At 51.1% G+C, this 17,452-nt stretch overlaps 1 protein-coding gene across 3 annotated transcripts in view; it reads left to right on the top strand.

Moving 5' to 3' along the window:
• Positions 1–17,117, top strand: part of pola2 (polymerase (DNA directed), alpha 2) — a 44,596-nt gene extending 27,479 nt beyond the window's left edge. Inside the window, exons 14-17 of one of the 3 annotated variants that reach the window (XM_043682583.1) lie at positions 1,225–1,331; positions 14,894–14,953; positions 15,840–15,966; positions 16,724–17,117. In XM_043682583.1, coding sequence (XP_043538518.1) covers positions 1,225–1,331; positions 14,894–14,953; positions 15,840–15,966; positions 16,724–16,873 — 444 coding nt within the window. In that variant the 3' untranslated portion in view covers positions 16,874–17,117. Of the gene's footprint in view, positions 1–1,224; positions 1,332–14,034; positions 14,175–14,893; positions 14,995–15,839; positions 15,967–16,723 lie in introns of those variants that run through there. The other 2 variants (XR_006310135.1, XM_043682584.1) reach the window with 2 other exon arrangements.
• Positions 17,118–17,452: the final 335 nt, after the last annotated feature.

Genomic DNA, 17,452 nt, shown 5'->3' with positions numbered 1-17,452 from the left:
TGTGCACAGTCTGCCCATCAGAAACAACCATGTGAGTGAGGATCAGAAATCAGCCCAAGGGCAATGTGGAGAATTGTCCCCTGCTGCCTGTCCAAATACTGCACGTTGGTTTACACTTTGACCTGAGTGCGCCTATAGGGCCTTGGCTTAATGTCTCATCTAAAAGAGAGTCTCCCTGACCCTCCGGCGATGCCGCGTTCCCTCGGCCCTGACCCTCTGGCGATGCCGCGTTCCCTCGGCCCTGACCCTCTGGCGATGCCGCGTTCCCTCGGCCCTGACCCTCTGGCGATGCCGCGTTCCCTCGGCCCTGACCCTCCAAACATGCGACATGCTGACCTTCCGGCGATGCCACGTTCCCTCGGCCCTGACCCTCCGGCGATGCCGCGTTCCCTTGGGAGGTGCCGCGTTCCCTCCGCCCTGACCCTCCGGAAATGCCGTGTTCCCCCGGCGCTGACCCTCCGGCGGTGCGACGTTCCCTCGGCGCTGAGCCTCGGGCGGTGCGGCCCTCCCTCGACGCTGACCCTTGGCCGATGCGGCCCTCCCTCGGCGCTGACCCTTGGCCGATGCGGCCCTCCCTCGGCGCTGACCCTCGGCCGATGCGGCCCTCCCTCGGCCGATGCGGCCCTTCTTCGGCGCTGACCCTTGGCCGATGCGGCCATTTCTTCGGCGCTGACCCTCGGCCGGTGGTCAGTTTGGGTTACTTGCTCCTACCTCTGCGTTGCTGCTTGAACCCATGACCTTCTGATTTATTACTGTCGGCTGTACTTTGAGGTGGGGTGCCAGAAGTTGGCACCTCTGGCAACATGCTGTGCCATTCCCTTAGGTAGTACATCACTCCCTCATCACTGATTTTCGTGCAAAGTAACACTACCTCAGCACCCACCCTTCAACAGTGTACCGCTCACTCGGAGCGTGCCACTCCCTCGGCGCCCACCCTGTGACAGCGCGCCGCTCCCTTGCCGTGAAGATGATAACAGAATATTATGTCAGTTGAGATGGTGGGTAAATATTAGGAGCAACACTTCCTGCGAGAATTAGATTTTGTCCATGGTTCAGTTCAGGCTTGGGTATGACTAACGGACCAAGTGTCAGGAGGGTGTTTTTCTGGATAAATTGTACCTTATTTGAGGGGCCAATCCTTGAGCCCAGGTGTGGTTACTATAGAGGTAGTGTGTGTAGCAGTAACGATCTTCCTCTAAATGGTGTGTTTACCTTTTCTGACAGCGTGTCCATTTTGTTTCCGATCCTTGCACATTGAACATCAACGAGGTAGTCTTTGCTGTGACTTCAACTGATGTTCTCTTTCATATGGGAGCAGAGGAGATTAACAGGTACGTGTGCAGCAAGTTACATTATTTGCAGACAACCCCTTGGAATGGATTTAATTGTTAAGATATTAATGTTTAACTTCCCTTTCTTGTTCCCTCCTGACTTAAGTTTTTCAGTGCACCCTCCATTGGCCTCCCATTTTGCAACATAAGTCAATACTAACAAACTGCACCAAGTCCTAATCATCTGTGCTCCTTACAGTCCAGCAACATGTCAATTTTAGAAACGTATTTTTAAAACGTTGTTTTCGATTCCTTCCGTGGCCACACCACCAGAATCAGCTGCAGGACTCTCTGGATCTCTGTAATCCTCTCTGTGTGAGGCAAGGGAGTTGGACATTACAAAGTGCAGACAGGACAATGAGACTGAAGCCATTATCAGATCAAGCCGAATCTTATTAAATGGTGGCGCAGTATCGAAGGGCTCATTCCTGCTGCTGAGTCCTATGTTCCTAACATTTGATGCCACCTTATTCTCATTATTCTGTGCCATCTGCTAACCTGCACTATTCCATTACCATCCGTATGTCTATCCAATGACCATTTAAATGCCCTATAGAGTTAGCGAATCTACTACTGTTGCAGGCAGGCCATTCCACATCCTTGCTACTCTCTGAGTAAAGACACTACCTCTGACATCTGTTCTGTATCTATCACTCCTCAATTTAAAGCGATGTCCCCTCCATCATCATCCGAGGAAAAAGGCTCTCACTGTCCACCCTATCTAACCCTCTGATCATCTGGTATGTCTCTATTAAGTCACCTCTCACCTTCTTCTCTTTGAAGTCTCAGCAGGTCAGGTAGGATTCAGGGAACAGGGGAATCGACGTTTTGGGCATAAGCCCTTCTTCCTGAAGAAGGGCTTATGCCCGAAACGTCGATCCTCCTGTTCCCTGGATGCTGCCTGACCTGCTGCGCTTTTCCAGCAACACATTTCCAGCTCTGATCTCCAGCATCTGCAGACCTCACTTTCTCCCCAAGTGGATGTTTGAGTTGACCAGGTTGATGTTGAGTCACGTGTAGGCCAGACTGCATGAGGGCATTAGATTTCCTTCCCAAAAGGGCACCAGTTTTTACAATTGGTAGCGGCTACCATTGCGAGGGTCACCATTATCTCTCTCTCTCTCTCTCTCTCTCTCTGTCCTTCCCTCTTTCTTCAAGATGCTCATTAAAATATCTACCCTCTTCCCATGCTTTGCCTCGGTTTCAAATACTGATACTGCTTGTTTGAAGAACTTTAGGGACATTAGTGGCTGTCTACGTGTGACTGATTTAGTGGAACTGATTGCCTTAAAGGTAAAAGGAGGATGTTGAGAGACATTTGTGATGTACGATACATGACTGAACTGCAGGTTACACGTCCTGGCCAGGAGTCTGTGATGAGGGCTCACCAATTTGATGGGAGAGAAATTTCTTTATTTGTTCATGGGATGTGGGCATCACTCGCTGGGACAACATTTGCCTGTCCCTAATTGCCAAGTGGATGTTTGAGTTGACCAGGTTGATGTGGAGTCACGTGTAGGCCAGACTGCATGAGGGCATTAGATTTCCTTCCCAAAAGGGCACCAGATTTTACAATTGGTAGCGGTTACCATTGCGAGGGTCACCATTAGGTTCATTCCAGATCTTTATTCATTTCAAATTACACCTTCTGCTGGAATGGGATTTGAATCCGTGGCCCCCAGAACATTAACATTGGAAACAAAAACAGGGATTGCTGGAAAAGCTTAGCAGGTCTGGCAGCATCTGTGGAGAGAAATCAGAAGTAACCTTTCAGGTCGAGTGACCCAACATGTTACCTCTGATTTCTCTGCACAGGTGCTGCCAGACCTGCTGAGTTTTTCCAGCAGTTTTTGTTGTTGTTTCTGACTTCCAGCTCTGTGCAGTTCTGTCGGTTATCCTGGGGGTTCTAGGTATCCAGCCCAGTGGTATTACTGCTTTCCCCAGGGGAGTTTGGAGCATGCAACCATTTTTGCCACGTGGTTGGTTTGAAGTAGGGTGTGTAGTAATCTTCTGAGGGAAAATACGGTGAACACAGAGGGATCCTGATTACCTGGCAAGATTGCAAGGTCCTGATGCTTGGCGAAACTGTTTTCTGGATAATCAAACACCCGATTCCAATTAACGGAATAAAATACTCCCCACCCATGTCCTTTGGATAATCAAGGTTCTTCTGCATTTGCAGCAGATCGAGATATGGAGCATTGGCGAGAGGCTGATAGTATAAATGTGTTGGCTTAGGAATGATGGGCAGAACATCTCCTCCTCTATCCTGGGTTTCTCCGTGGAGGATATAATCTCATCACCATGTTGGCTGTGGTCACTGGGTGGCTCCATGTGATGGTGGTGCTCAGGGAGATGCTTTACGGGGCCACCTTGTGGGTAAAGCTGGAACAGCTGCTCTGTGCTGCTCCACAAAGTGAAACTGAAGGACGTGAGTGACGTGGCAAGTTAATATGTGGCACTTGGTGCAGTGTCAGCACTAATAATTCTGGTGGACTAAGGAGGGTTTGAGGAGGCCTTGTGAGCAAGAATGTTAATGTTTGTGTGTGTTTCAGAATAAAGGGAGGGCTATGTAATTTTGTTAGATACTAGCTCTATTACAGTAACTTCCACCCAAGAAATCAGGAGGTTTGGTCAGGCATGTTTTTTCCCCTCTGACTCCATCTTGACTGCAGTTTACTAGATTGGGGCCGGCCTCCTCCTCCTCCCCCCCTCTCTTTTTTTCATATGCTCTCTTGCTGTCTCTGACTGTGGCTTTTCTCTGTCCCTCTCTGCCTGTCCCTCTCTGCCTGTCCCTCTCTGCCTGTCCCTCTCTGCCTGTCCCTCTCTGCCTGTCCCTCTCTGCCTGTCCCTCTCTGCCTGTCCCTCTCTGCCTGTCCCTCTCTGCCTGTCCCTCTCTGCCTGTCCCTCTCTGCCTGTCCCTCTCTGCCTGTCCCTCTCTGCCTGTCCCTCTCTGCCTGTCCCTCTCTGCCTGTCCCTCTCTGCCTGTCCCTCTCTGCCTGTCCCTCTCTGCCTGTCCCTCTCTGCCTGTCCCTCTCTGCCTGTCCCTCTCTGCCTGTCCCTCTCTGCCTGTCCCTCTCTGCCTGTCCCTCTCTGCCTGTCCCTCTCTGCCTGTCCCTCTCTGCCTGTCCCTCTCTGCCTGTCCCTCTCTGCCTGTCCCTCTCTGCCTGTCCCTCTCTGCCTGTCCCTCTCTGCCTGTCCCTCTCTGCCTGTCCCTCTCTGCCTGTCCCTCTCTGCCTGTCCCTCTCTGCCTGTCCCTCTCTGCCTGTCCCTCTCTGCCTGTCCCTCTCTGCCTGTCCCTCTCTGCCTGTCCCTCTCTGCCTGTCCCTCTCTGCCTGTCCCTCTCTGCCTGTCCCTCTCTGCCTGTCCCTCTCTGCCTGTCCCTCTCTGCCTGTCCCTCGCACGCTCTCTGTCAGTCTGTCTCTCGCTTGCGCTCTGTCGCTCACTTTCTCTCTGTCTCTCGCTCGCTCGCTTGCTCTGTCTCTCGCTCGCTCTCTCTGTCTCTCGCTCGCTCTCTCTGTCTCTCGCTCGCTCTCTCTGTCTCTCGCTCGCTCTCTCTGTCTCTCGCTCGCTCTCTCTGTCTCTCGCTCGCTCTCTCTGTCTCTCGCTCGCTCTCTCTGTCTCTCGCTCGCTCTCTCTGTCTCTCGCTCGCTCTCTCTGTCTCTCGCTCGCTCTCTCTGTCTCTCGCTCGCTCTCTCTGTCTCTCGCTCGCTCTCTCTGTCTCTCGCTCGCTCTCTCTGTCTCTCGCTCGCTCTCTCTGTCTCTCGCTCGCTCTCTCTGTCTCTCGCTCGCTCTCTCTGTCTCTCGCTCGCTCTCTCTGTCTCTCGCTCGCTCTCTCTGTCTCTCGCTCGCTCTCTCTGTCTCTCGCTCGCTCTCTCTGTCTCTCGCTCGCTCTCTCTGTCTCTCGCTCGCTCTCTCTGTCTCTCGCTCGCTCTCTCTGTCTCTCGCTCGCTCTCTCTGTCTCTCGCTCGCTCTCTCTGTCTCTCGCTCGCTCTCTCTGTCTCTCGCTCGCTCTCTCTGTCTCTCGCTCGCTCTCTCTGTCTCTCGCTCGCTCTCTCTGTCTCTCGCTCGCTCTCTCTGTCTCTCGCTCGCTCTCTCTGTCTCTCGCTCGCTCTCTCTGTCTCTCGCTCGCTCTCTCTGTCTCTCGCTCGCTCTCTCTGTCTCTCGCTCGCTCTCTCTGTCTCTCGCTCGCTCTCTCTGTCTCTCGCTCGCTCTCTCTGTCTCTCGCTCGCTCTCTCTGTCTCTCGCTCGCTCTCTCTGTCTCTCGCTCGCTCTCTCTGTCTCTCGCTCGCTCTCTCTGTCTCTCGCTCGCTCTCTCTGTCTCTCGCTCGCTCTCTCTGTCTCTCGCTCGCTCTCTCTGTCTCTCGCTCGCTCTCTCTGTCTCTCGCTCGCTCTCTCTGTCTCTCGCTCGCTCTCTCTGTCTCTCGCTCGCTCTCTCTGTCTCTCGCTCGCTCTCTCTGTCTCTCGCTCGCTCTCTCTGTCTCTCGCTCGCTCTCTCTGTCTCTCGCTCGCTCTCTCTGTCTCTCGCTCGCTCTCTCTGTCTCTCGCTCGCTCTCTCTGTCTCTCGCTCGCTCTCTCTGTCTCTCGCTCGCTCTCTCTGTCTCTCGCTCGCTCTCTCTGTCTCTCGCTCGCTCTCTCTGTCTCTCGCTCGCTCTCTCTGTCTCTCGCTCGCTCTCTCTGTCTCTCGCTCGCTCTCTCTGTCTCTCGCTCGCTCTCTCTGTCTCTCGCTCGCTCTCTCTGTCTCTCGCTCGCTCTCTCTGTCTCTCGCTCGCTCTCTCTGTCTCTCGCTCGCTCTCTCTGTCTCTCGCTCGCTCTCTCTGTCTCTCGCTCGCTCTCTCTGTCTCTCGCTCGCTCTCTCTGTCTCTCGCTCGCTCTCTCTGTCTCTCGCTCGCTCTCTCTGTCTCTCGCTCGCTCTCTCTGTCTCTCGCTCGCTCTCTCTGTCTCTCGCTCGCTCTCTCTGTCTCTCGCTCGCTCTCTCTGTCTCTCGCTCGCTCTCTCTGTCTCTCGCTCGCTCTCTCTGTCTCTCGCTCGCTCTCTCTGTCTCTCGCTCGCTCTCTCTGTCTCTCGCTCGCTCTCTCTGTCTCTCGCTCGCTCTCTCTGTCTCTCGCTCGCTCTCTCTGTCTCTCGCTCGCTCTCTCTGTCTCTCGCTCGCTCTCTCTGTCTCTCGCTCGCTCTCTCTGTCTCTCGCTCGCTCTCTCTGTCTCTCGCTCGCTCTCTCTGTCTCTCGCTCGCTCTCTCTGTCTCTCGCTCGCTCTCTCTGTCTCTCGCTCGCTCTCTCTGTCTCTCGCTCGCTCTCTCTGTCTCTCGCTCGCTCTCTCTGTCTCTCGCTCGCTCTCTCTGTCTCTCGCTCGCTCTCTCTGTCTCTCGCTCGCTCTCTCTGTCTCTCGCTCGCTCTCTCTGTCTCTCGCTCGCTCTCTCTGTCTCTCGCTCGCTCTCTCTGTCTCTCGCTCGCTCTCTCTGTCTCTCGCTCGCTCTCTCTGTCTCTCGCTCGCTCTCTCTGTCTCTCGCTCGCTCTCTCTGTCTCTCGCTCGCTCTCTCTGTCTCTCGCTCGCTCTCTCTGTCTCTCGCTCGCTCTCTCTGTCTCTCGCTCGCTCTCTCTGTCTCTCGCTCGCTCTCTCTGTCTCTCGCTCGCTCTCTCTGTCTCTCGCTCGCTCTCTCTGTCTCTCGCTCGCTCTCTCTGTCTCTCGCTCGCTCTCTCTGTCTCTCGCTCGCTCTCTCTGTCTCTCGCTCGCTCTCTCTGTCTCTCGCTCGCTCTCTCTGTCTCTCGCTCGCTCTCTCTGTCTCTCGCTCGCTCTCTCTGTCTCTCGCTCGCTCTCTCTGTCTCTCGCTCGCTCTCTCTGTCTCTCGCTCGCTCTCTCTGTCTCTCGCTCGCTCTCTCTGTCTCTCGCTCGCTCTCTCTGTCTCTCGCTCGCTCTCTCTGTCTCTCGCTCGCTCTCTCTGTCTCTCGCTCGCTCTCTCTGTCTCTCGCTCGCTCTCTCTGTCTCTCGCTCGCTCTCTCTGTCTCTCGCTCGCTCTCTCTGTCTCTCGCTCGCTCTCTCTGTCTCTCGCTCGCTCTCTCTGTCTCTCGCTCGCTCTCTCTGTCTCTCGCTCGCTCTCTCTGTCTCTCGCTCGCTCTCTCTGTCTCTCGCTCGCTCTCTCTGTCTCTCGCTCGCTCTCTCTGTCTCTCGCTCGCTCTCTCTGTCTCTCGCTCGCTCTCTCTGTCTCTCGCTCGCTCTCTCTGTCTCTCGCTCGCTCTCTCTGTCTCTCGCTCGCTCTCTCTGTCTCTCGCTCGCTCTCTCTGTCTCTCGCTCGCTCTCTCTGTCTCTCGCTCGCTCTCTCTGTCTCTCGCTCGCTCTCTCTGTCTCTCGCTCGCTCTCTCTGTCTCTCGCTCGCTCTCTCTGTCTCTCGCTCGCTCTCTCTGTCTCTCGCTCGCTCTCTCTGTCTCTCGCTCGCTCTCTCTGTCTCTCGCTCGCTCTCTCTGTCTCTCGCTCGCTCTCTCTGTCTCTCGCTCGCTCTCTCTGTCTCTCGCTCGCTCTCTCTGTCTCTCGCTCGCTCTCTCTGTCTCTCGCTCGCTCTCTCTGTCTCTCGCTCGCTCTCTCTGTCTCTCGCTCGCTCTCTCTGTCTCTCGCTCGCTCTCTCTGTCTCTCGCTCGCTCTCTCTGTCTCTCGCTCGCTCTCTCTGTCTCTCGCTCGCTCTCTCTGTCTCTCGCTCGCTCTCTCTGTCTCTCGCTCGCTCTCTCTGTCTCTCGCTCGCTCTCTCTGTCTCTCGCTCGCTCTCTCTGTCTCTCGCTCGCTCTCTCTGTCTCTCGCTCGCTCTCTCTGTCTCTCGCTCGCTCTCTCTGTCTCTCGCTCGCTCTCTCTGTCTCTCGCTCGCTCTCTCTGTCTCTCGCTCGCTCTCTCTGTCTCTCGCTCGCTCTCTCTGTCTCTCGCTCGCTCTCTCTGTCTCTCGCTCGCTCTCTCTGTCTCTCGCTCGCTCTCTCTGTCTCTCGCTCGCTCTCTCTGTCTCTCGCTCGCTCTCTCTGTCTCTCGCTCGCTCTCTCTGTCTCTCGCTCGCTCTCTCTGTCTCTCGCTCGCTCTCTCTGTCTCTCGCTCGCTCTCTCTGTGTCTGTCTCTCCCCCCACCGTGCACTCTGTCTCTCTCTCTCTCGCTGTGTCTCTGTCTCTTGCTCGCTGCGTCTCTGTGTCTGTCTCACTGTCTCTCTCACTTTTCACATCTGGATAAATTATGACATTCATTAAACCATAATTGGTTGAAGTATTTTGGGTAAGTTGCCATTTTGGCAGCTGTGTTTTCCAGTGCCTGTGATCTTGCTGGAAAGCACTCTGGCTGTGTGCACCTCTCCTGTTTACCACATTCCTGCACCCTGTCTTCATCTGTTTATAGAGATTAGGGAGACGATACTTGGATATTGCAGCTGGTCAATATCTGGTTTTATTGGTGCGCATGTCACTGGGGCTAGATTGATTTTGTTTAAACAAACAAATCCGTATTCCTGATGTCAGTTTCTCGAGAGCAACAAGTCAGAAGAGTAATTCTTTTAGAATGTGAAATATGTGAAGAATGTCTCAGGGCAGTGTGATTTAACTTGTCAGGGAGAGGAGAAGTGTTTTGCACACATTTCTAGCCTTGTGTCCCACCTCAGTGGGTTAAAACCCTATGCCTGTGCCCAGCTGTGGTGCGTGAGTTTGAGCAGTCTCTCTGGGCATTTGGGGAAGTATGAGGCAATCATACCCTCTCCTTGTGTGAGCACGGTTATGCCTGCAGACATCCCTTCCCAGCAGGAACTTCTGCAAAGACATATATGCACACAGTGTATACACGCGTTCATACTTCCATATCCTCTGCAGGTCCCTGATACACAGGGGATCAGAGGGCTTGCTTTGGTGATTGAATCTCAGGGGAACACGTGCAGTCCCAAAACCCTTCGGGATCAAAGGTAGCATCGCAACCCTGAGAGTAAAAGGCATTTGATAGAATTACCTTAATCATTCGTGCAGAGAATACAAGACCAGAAGATATTGTTGTGTGGGAAATGGTCTCTCACTAAACTGTTTGAGCTTTTTGAAGTGACAGAGAAGGTGGATGAAGGCAGAGTGGTAGATGTTGTCTATATGGACTTCAGCAAAGTATTCATCAAGATTCCACATGGTAGACTGGTCAGGTGACATGAGATCCAGGGAGGCTAGTTATTTGGATACAGAACTAGTTTGAAGGTAGGAAGCAGAGGGTGGTGGTGGAGGGTTGTTTTTCAGACTGGAGGCCTGTGACCAGTGCCACACGGATTGATGCTGGGTTCACTACTTGTTGTCATTTACATAAATGATTTGGATGTGAATATAGGAGGAATGGTTAGTAGGTTTGCAGATCTCACCAAAATTGGAGGTGTAGTGGACGGCGAAGAGGGCTACCTCAGATTATAACAGGATCTGGACCAGATGGGCCAATGGGCTGAGAAGTGGCAGATGGAGTTTAATTCAGATAAATGCGAGGTGCTGCATTTTGGGAAAGCAAGGACTTATACAGTTAATGGTAAGGTCCTCGGGAGTGTTGCTGAACAAAGAGACCTTGGAGTGCAGGTTCATAGCTCCTTGAAAGTGGAGTCGCAGGTAGATAGACAGGCTGGGGCTGTTTTCCCTGGAGCGTCAGAGGCTGAGGGGTGACCTTATAGAGGTTTACAAAACTATGAGGGGCATGGATAGGATAAATAGACAAGATCTTTTCCCTGGGGTCGGGGAGTCCAAAACTAGAGGGCAGAGGTTTAGGGTGAGAGGGCAAATATTTAAAAGGGACCTAAGGGGCAACGTTTTCGCACAGAATGTGGTATGTGTATGGAATGAGCTGCCAGAGGATGGGGTGGGGGCTGGTACAATTACAGCACTTGAAAGGCATCTGGATGGGTATATGAATAGGAAGGGTTTCGTGGACCAAGTGCTAGCGAACGGACTAGTTTAGGTTGGGATATCTGGCCAACATGGACAAGTCAGACCGAAGGGTCTGTTTCTGTACTAGACAGCCTTATGACATTGCTGTGATATAAACAAACTTATCTTTCCATTTGGATTCATCTATCAACCACTTTGTCAGATAAAACCTTCAGGCGGTCAGTGCAGATCAGATGAACAATCGCGATTAACAACTTGGAAGGCAAATAATCCAGTTGACATAACATTATCTAAATTCCTCCGATTAGTCTGGAATAGTCTGTTCCCTGCGCTAATATTTTTGTTTCTATACAGGAGGTATTTTAGCCGCCTGTAAGGTCCAGTGACTTCCTGCCCCCTCTCGAAGTCAGTGTTGGGGGTTTTGCAGTTGCTGCATTACACAAGCTACTGTCTCTGTGACTGCCGAGGCACGAGGCCCGGGCCTGTGACCTGTACTGTCCACTTGGAGAGCAGCTCCTGTATGATTGTTCCTGTTCTAGTCCAGGGTGCATAGACTGACTGCCTGCTGTCCTGGCTGGTGTGACTTCACTCTGTGGCCGACTGCAGCACTCCATTTACAGATAACTCCCCTTCGGCTTTTGTGGAGGTTGGCAGCAGAAACGCCTTGAATGGTTTTGTTTCTGAAGCCCTCCTAATTGTTGGCCCTCTTCCTTGTTTGCCCCACTCCAGTGTTTGTGTAATATAGCTGATGCTGCAATGTCAAACTGTCCCAAATTAGCAAAGTGTAAAGAGCTTGGAGAAAGTAACAAGGCTGTGATAGGAACCAGATGCAGAAAGGGCTGAGCTGCCACCACAACATGACTAATGTTGAGAGCCTGCCAATTCCAGCCAATCCTTTTCCAATCTGCACTAAGCTTCTAATTGATGGTGTTAGGAGTGTGGTAAATATACTGCATTAACAAAACCCTGGGGTTCTTCAGTGGATTTGTTTGTTTTCAGCCTCCATTGATAGTTAAATGTTGCTGGAAAGGAAGCAGAGAAAAGCTAAGGGCTGATCCCCTCTTCATTAAACATGGCAGCGGAGTCTGCAACTGGAGTTCTGGATGCCCCTTGTACTGCTATGTTAGGCCCAAGGTGGGTTGGGGGGGGTGGGGGTCACAGTATCTGCTTGCTGACCTCCCAGATAGTCCAGCATCGACGTCTCCATGATGGAGTTCAGCTGTGTCCAAGGGTGGGGAAGCAGGCTTGAGTCGGGCCAAGGTCAGTGACCGGTTAATTGCTGGCGAGGACATGCCAGATGCTAAGATATCTCCGGCTCTGACTCAAACTGCAAACTTCCCACGATAGTCGAGATGAACCTCCCTTCGCCGAGTGCAGACAAAAGACTGATTTCCTTTCACTCTCTTTGTTTTAATTCTCCTCACACTTAACAAGTTTGACGCCTGGAGGCAAGAAACCATCAGGGTTGAGCCTGTCCTTGTCAGCTACCCAACTTCCAGCAGGGGTCACTGGATCATAGGCATCCAACACCGCCCCCCCCCCCTCATTTTACTGCTGCCTCACACCCGCCTTCAGCTAAGGGCCACTGGTGTGGCACATCATGCCCTTACTGCAATGGCTCAACATGGTCAAATCACCCCCAAACTGTGCTCTGCAGCTCAGGGGACCACGTTTCCTTTCACTGATTATTCCATCTGTCAGAGTTCGGTTATATTTACCGAGGGAGGAGCCGGAAGGCAAGCTGTTCTTGCACATCTCCCAAGTGAACTCTTCGGGATACAGCCCTGTCAAGAGAGATCCTGCACTAAGAGAGTGAAGCCTCATTAATCGCTCTCATTCCCACTGACAAAAGGAGGTACTGGGACCCCCTTATACAGCATTTGTTTCCTTTTGGGTCAGGGGCAAATATTCCATTCAGCAGAATCTAAACCAGTTATAGAGGCCAATGTCTGAAAGAGATATGCACAACTTAACCCACTCCATGGGTGATGATTCTAATTGTTTTCCCACCTTTTGATTCCTGACTGGTCTCCTCGAGCAGCACTGACCTTACTGGGTGAAGCACAAAGGGAAGTGTATCTGGTGTCCTGAGGCCAGTGTCATTTGAAATGTGATCTGGGTCATTCTCCCATTGCTGTGTGGTGGAGCTTGCTTTAGGAAGGTACAACTTTGGGACATGGCGTGGTATCTCTTTGTCGTACATAACTATTATGCACACACTTCCCTTGTCGACAAATACTGGCCCAGGTCCCTCTTGTAGAAACCGAGTCCTGTTTCTGAGCTACACCGAGGTTTGCAGGAGCTTGCTGTGGGGAAATTGACTGCTGCGTTCCAACAAAAGTGACTGCCCTTCAATAGTGCGTCACTGCCTGTAACACACGGAATTGGATTAGCTTCATTGCCAGTTCTGAAGTGAGTACAGTGAAAAGCTTACAAGTCGCCACTCGCAGCACCATCTTGGGTACACCTTCTGCAGTTACAGGGTAACAATGTCACCAACACATGGGACCATCTTAGGTACAGAGTACCTAGGTACAGTCCTTAGTCCCAGAGTAGAGCTGTCACCGATAAAGTCCCTGATTCTCAACTACACAGACCAGGAATGATGCAATGCTCATAGCTGTGGAAATGACAGACCAAGGAAGGAGTGACCCTGGTTCCTACCTGATGTAGTACCCTGTTGGATGCCCACCTTCAACCAACTGGCGAAAGTTACCCTTTCTATCAATCCGAGTCAATCTCTCCCACAAACGGGCTTCCAACAGGGTACACCAGGTTGGAATCAGGGTCACTCCTTCCTCGGACTGTCATTTCCACAGATACAAAGCTTTGAGTATTACAGCGTTCCTGGTCTGTATAGCTGATGACTGTCCATGGCTGGAGGTCCAGAACGAGCCGGTCACTATCTCTGAATTTAGGAGAGAAATGAGGAAAGATTTCTTCACTGGGGGTGATTAACCTGTGGAACACTCAACCACCCAAGGCTGAAGTTACTCAATATATTTAAGAAGGAAATAGATTTCCTGACACTTAGTGTTTTGGGTGATGGGCGATTAGATATGTGGGGAGGGAGCAGGAAATGAGAGAGAGGGTCAGCCATGATCATGTCCAGTGGTGGGTCAGGCCCAATGGGCCGAATGGCCTACTCCGATCCTATTTTCTGCATTTCTGTCCTTTCTCCCAGCTGATAGGCAGTGCTTGACCTGGGCTTGTAGCAGCCAGGGATTGTGCCTGAGACTCTGGTCTGTAATGGAGAGTAACACCCTTTAACTTTGGGCCATCTGTCTTGCTTCAGTTCAGAGCTGAAACCAGGAGAGTTAGATTTCTCATTTTGCAGCCTACCTTGCACAGCTGGAAGCCCTGGAATGGTGCATCATGTGCTGGACTAATCAGATACTGAAAATTCCAGGATCCCGAATGCTAATGATATTTCTGGCTTGTGTTATCTCAAGTAACAAACTTCCTGGCGAGCTATTTGTGGAGAGGTGGCCCCATCCGTCCTCCAGCAGTTGCTTCCTGTAGGCTCTGGGGATCTGCTAATTCATTGGGCAGCTTTGAGTTATGAAGCCTGGCTTTGCTGGGCTCATTACGTGTAAAGGTGACTGCTCTTCCTCACTCCATGTGTCTCTGAAATAAACATTACCCAGCTGTGTAAAGCAGCAATGCCTGGAGGTACGTCCTCCTTGGATCTAGACTAGTGTCAGATAGCAGTGTTATTCAGCTAAGGTGCACTGTATCTTGTACTTCCAGAAAGATCCAGGAACAAATTGCCAATCTAAGTATTCACTCAGTGCAGCGATTTGTTATAGCTGATCAGGCTGGAACTCTGTTTTATCTCCTCAGAAGAGAGGTGACAGAAGGGATGGAGGCCTTTAAAATGCTGCTGTTTTGATAGGATGGAATCATGGGAAAACAGAACAAGGGGCCATCGGTATAAAGCAGCCACTCGGGGATTCAGGGGAAAGTTTCTTTCCCTGGAGAAGGTAAAGAAGTCACTCCCACAGGAAACAGCAGATGTCAATAGTATTAATGGCTTTCAGAGGGGAGATGGATTAACATGCAAGGGAGAAGGTTGGGATATGTTAGAGAAATTACAGATAAAAGCCTTCCAATCAGTTGCAAGCGTCAGCCACTCAGCCCCTCAATCCAGCTCTGAAAACCAGGGCTGGTCTGATCACTTTAGATTCCCACCAACCTCTGAGCATTTCCACCCCCTTGCTCTTCAAGAATCCATCCCCGCCCCCCCCGCCTTACAAAGATGCGATAAAATCTGCTTCTACCTTCTCTCAAAGAGAGTTCCAAAGGCACTGTAATCTGCTCACATAGTAGCAGAAGAGGTTTGCGCAGAGTCTGCAGAAGGTCTTCAGAGAGTCACTGGGAAAGTTTGGGATCAATGGGCATGGAATCTTCACTCGCAGAGAAACAGGATTGAAGAATTTTGTTTTTACTCTGCAGAACAAGGCTCAGAATATTTCACCATGAATATAAACATCATTGAATCATCATACATCTGTCTTTGATAAGAATATTAAAGTAGACAGGAAATGGGATTAGAGTTGGCAGCTCCAATGAAGAGTCAGTGATTTGAATGCTGGACCATTCCCCATCTTTACATTTGTTCTGAGGTCAAGTTGTGGTCTTGTGTTTATAAATGTGGAGCCAGTGACTCAGCCAATAACGTTGTGCATCTCTTCATCTGCAGTCCCCCTGGCGGATCAGACCGATTTACGAGAATCCTCAAGCACATTCTGACCCAGCGAAGGTGAGAGAATCGTTTTCGACCCCTTCCATCCACTCCCAAAGGTACTGACTGACTTCAGCCAGGCTCTGGATCCCCCCCCCCCCCCCCCTTTCCATACCTAACTGTGCATTGACATGTGAAAACTGACAGCAAGTGCAGGCCCCTCATGTTCTGTTACCGCTCCCCCCCCCTCCCACCCACCAACCCCCCACTTCACTGCCATAGTAGCTGTGAATGCAGAAGAAGGGATCTGTGAGGATTTAACCTCAAGCCTTGAGTTTTGACCCTGTCACTCATGAATGCTCCTGATATTCTGGAACGTTTGCTTAAAACATCCATGAGTGTGACAAATGGGAGTGCTGCAGGGATTTGCAAGCACCATCAACTCTAAGTCTCTCATACATGCGTGCACACGCGCACACAGGCACGCGCAGACATGCACAGAGACAGGCACGCACATACGCACACTCCCTCACACCCTTCATTGTAGCTCGGACCAAACCCTGGAGCTTCTGCCCCAACAGCATTGTTCTTGTTTACTGTTCATTGCTATCTTCGCACGCACATACGCACACTCCCTCACACTCCCTTCATTGTAGCTCGGACCAAACCCTGGAGCTTCTGCCCCAACAGCATTGTTCTTGTTTACTGTTCATTGCTATCTTCTTGAAGAGCAGCTAGGGGACGGGCAATAACTAACAGTCATTTCCAATATTTAAAATGTATATAAAAACCTCATTCGGGAAGATTTGTTTTGGCAGATTCTGGGGAGTGCCTCCATGATGAACGAGGGTTTTATCTGCGTATTCGCTCAAGGGAGGGTGGGGTGAATATGTGATTTTATGCTTACCAAGGGATATTGGATTGTTGGCTAACAGCCTTTTCTTTCCTTCACCCCTGCCCCCAGTTACTATCCTCTGTACCCGCCTGCGGAGGAGATCAACGTAGATTATGAGTGTCTGCAGTTGTATGCGCAGCTCCCTGTTACTCCTGATATTTTAATTGTGCCTTCTGAGCTGCGGTATTTTATTAAGGTGAGGAGCCTGTAATTATCAGCATGTGACTTCTCCCGACCCAGTAATAACTGTGTGCTGGACGGTGCTGTTTGATCTTTATGGCATTATCTTTGATATCTTTATCTAACATGAAACCAAGAGGAGTTGGCCAGGCACTGTACTTTTACCCACCATTCCCAGCTACCCAAAGAGGAATGTTCTCCTCTCTGACCGGCTAAGTGAGATACAGCAGATAAGGATACACAACATGATATTGCTGTTATTTCCATTAATCCTGGTTCAAACAGTACAAGCATATGCAGCTGGATCCATTCAGGTTAGGGCAAAGGGATTTGAGTTTTGATGGGTTTGAAAGTCCCTCAGTAAATTGTGCTCATCCCTGCCAACTCTGGTTTAGATCTGATCAGCAAATTTAATTCCTGATCCCAGATTTTGTCAACTCCTGCATGTGACCATTGATAGTTTTGGTGTGGAAATGGACCTGTCTTGTCTTACATCTAGGTACATGAACCTGTCAGTCCAACAGGCGCACCCACTAGCCTTGGTTGGGGCTTCCTTCCAGGAGACTTAAATCTCTGTTCTGTGAATCTGTGCTGGGCATTTTGCAAGGGACTTTATTTTGTGTTTATCCTTAGTGTGTGTGTCTACAAGGAAGGCGGGTGGGAGAATGCTACCCATGGGAATGGATGGAGGAAAGCTGGGCTTGGAGGGAGGTGCTGACTGAGAAAACAGTGTTAATCTTTGGTGGTCACCTCTGTGTTTTATCCCAAATCAGGATGTTCTGGGTTGCATCTGCGTCAACCCTGGGAGGTTAACCAAGGGCCAGGTTGGTGGGACCTACGGGCGCCTGTTTGTACACAAACGGAGTAGTGAACAGGTGGATCGACAGACTCCCTGCGTGGCTGCACAAGTGGTGAAAATCTGACCCTCCCGAGGCAGGTGGACTTTTTCATCCCACAATCCCAAATTTGGGAGATTCCCTGGGCCGTAGCAGAAATGCCTTACTGAGAGGTTCCTCACTGCTGGGCACGGTATTGGGATTCCTCCCTGGACCATGCAGCAAAACTTGGAGAGTTCATTACAGATCAAGGCACTTTATTTGCCTAATACTAAGGACTTGATCAAACAAGACCAAATTAGCTCCATCTATTTTTCTCTTTCTTTCTTTCTTTCTTAGCTCCATCTATTTTTCTCTTTCTTTCTTTCTTTCTCTCTCTTTATTTCTTTCTCTCGCTCTCTCTCTCGCTCTCTCTCTCTGTCTCTCTCTGTTCCTAAAGCATGGGAGCCCTGAGACTTAATGTAAAACTCCGGTTCGGTGAGGTTTAATGTAAATAAAATGATTTGATTGTTCTGTTGTGTTCCAGAGAGATTAAGTTTTGATTTTGAGAGTCAAGTGGTGAGCTCATGTTTCACATGGCGAGGTACACCTTGCTGCCAGTTCCCATGGAAGGTAGCAACAGCTTCTCCCAGAATGTACCTCAGGGCAACTGTACAACCTTGGCAC

Source organism: Chiloscyllium plagiosum, chromosome 45 (genome assembly GCF_004010195.1).
Source record: "Chiloscyllium plagiosum isolate BGI_BamShark_2017 chromosome 45, ASM401019v2, whole genome shotgun sequence".
NCBI classification, from domain to species: Eukaryota; Metazoa; Chordata; class Chondrichthyes; order Orectolobiformes; family Hemiscylliidae; genus Chiloscyllium; species Chiloscyllium plagiosum.
The sequence above is the reverse complement of the archived record's forward strand: the minus strand, read 5'-3'. Positions and strand labels throughout refer to the sequence as shown.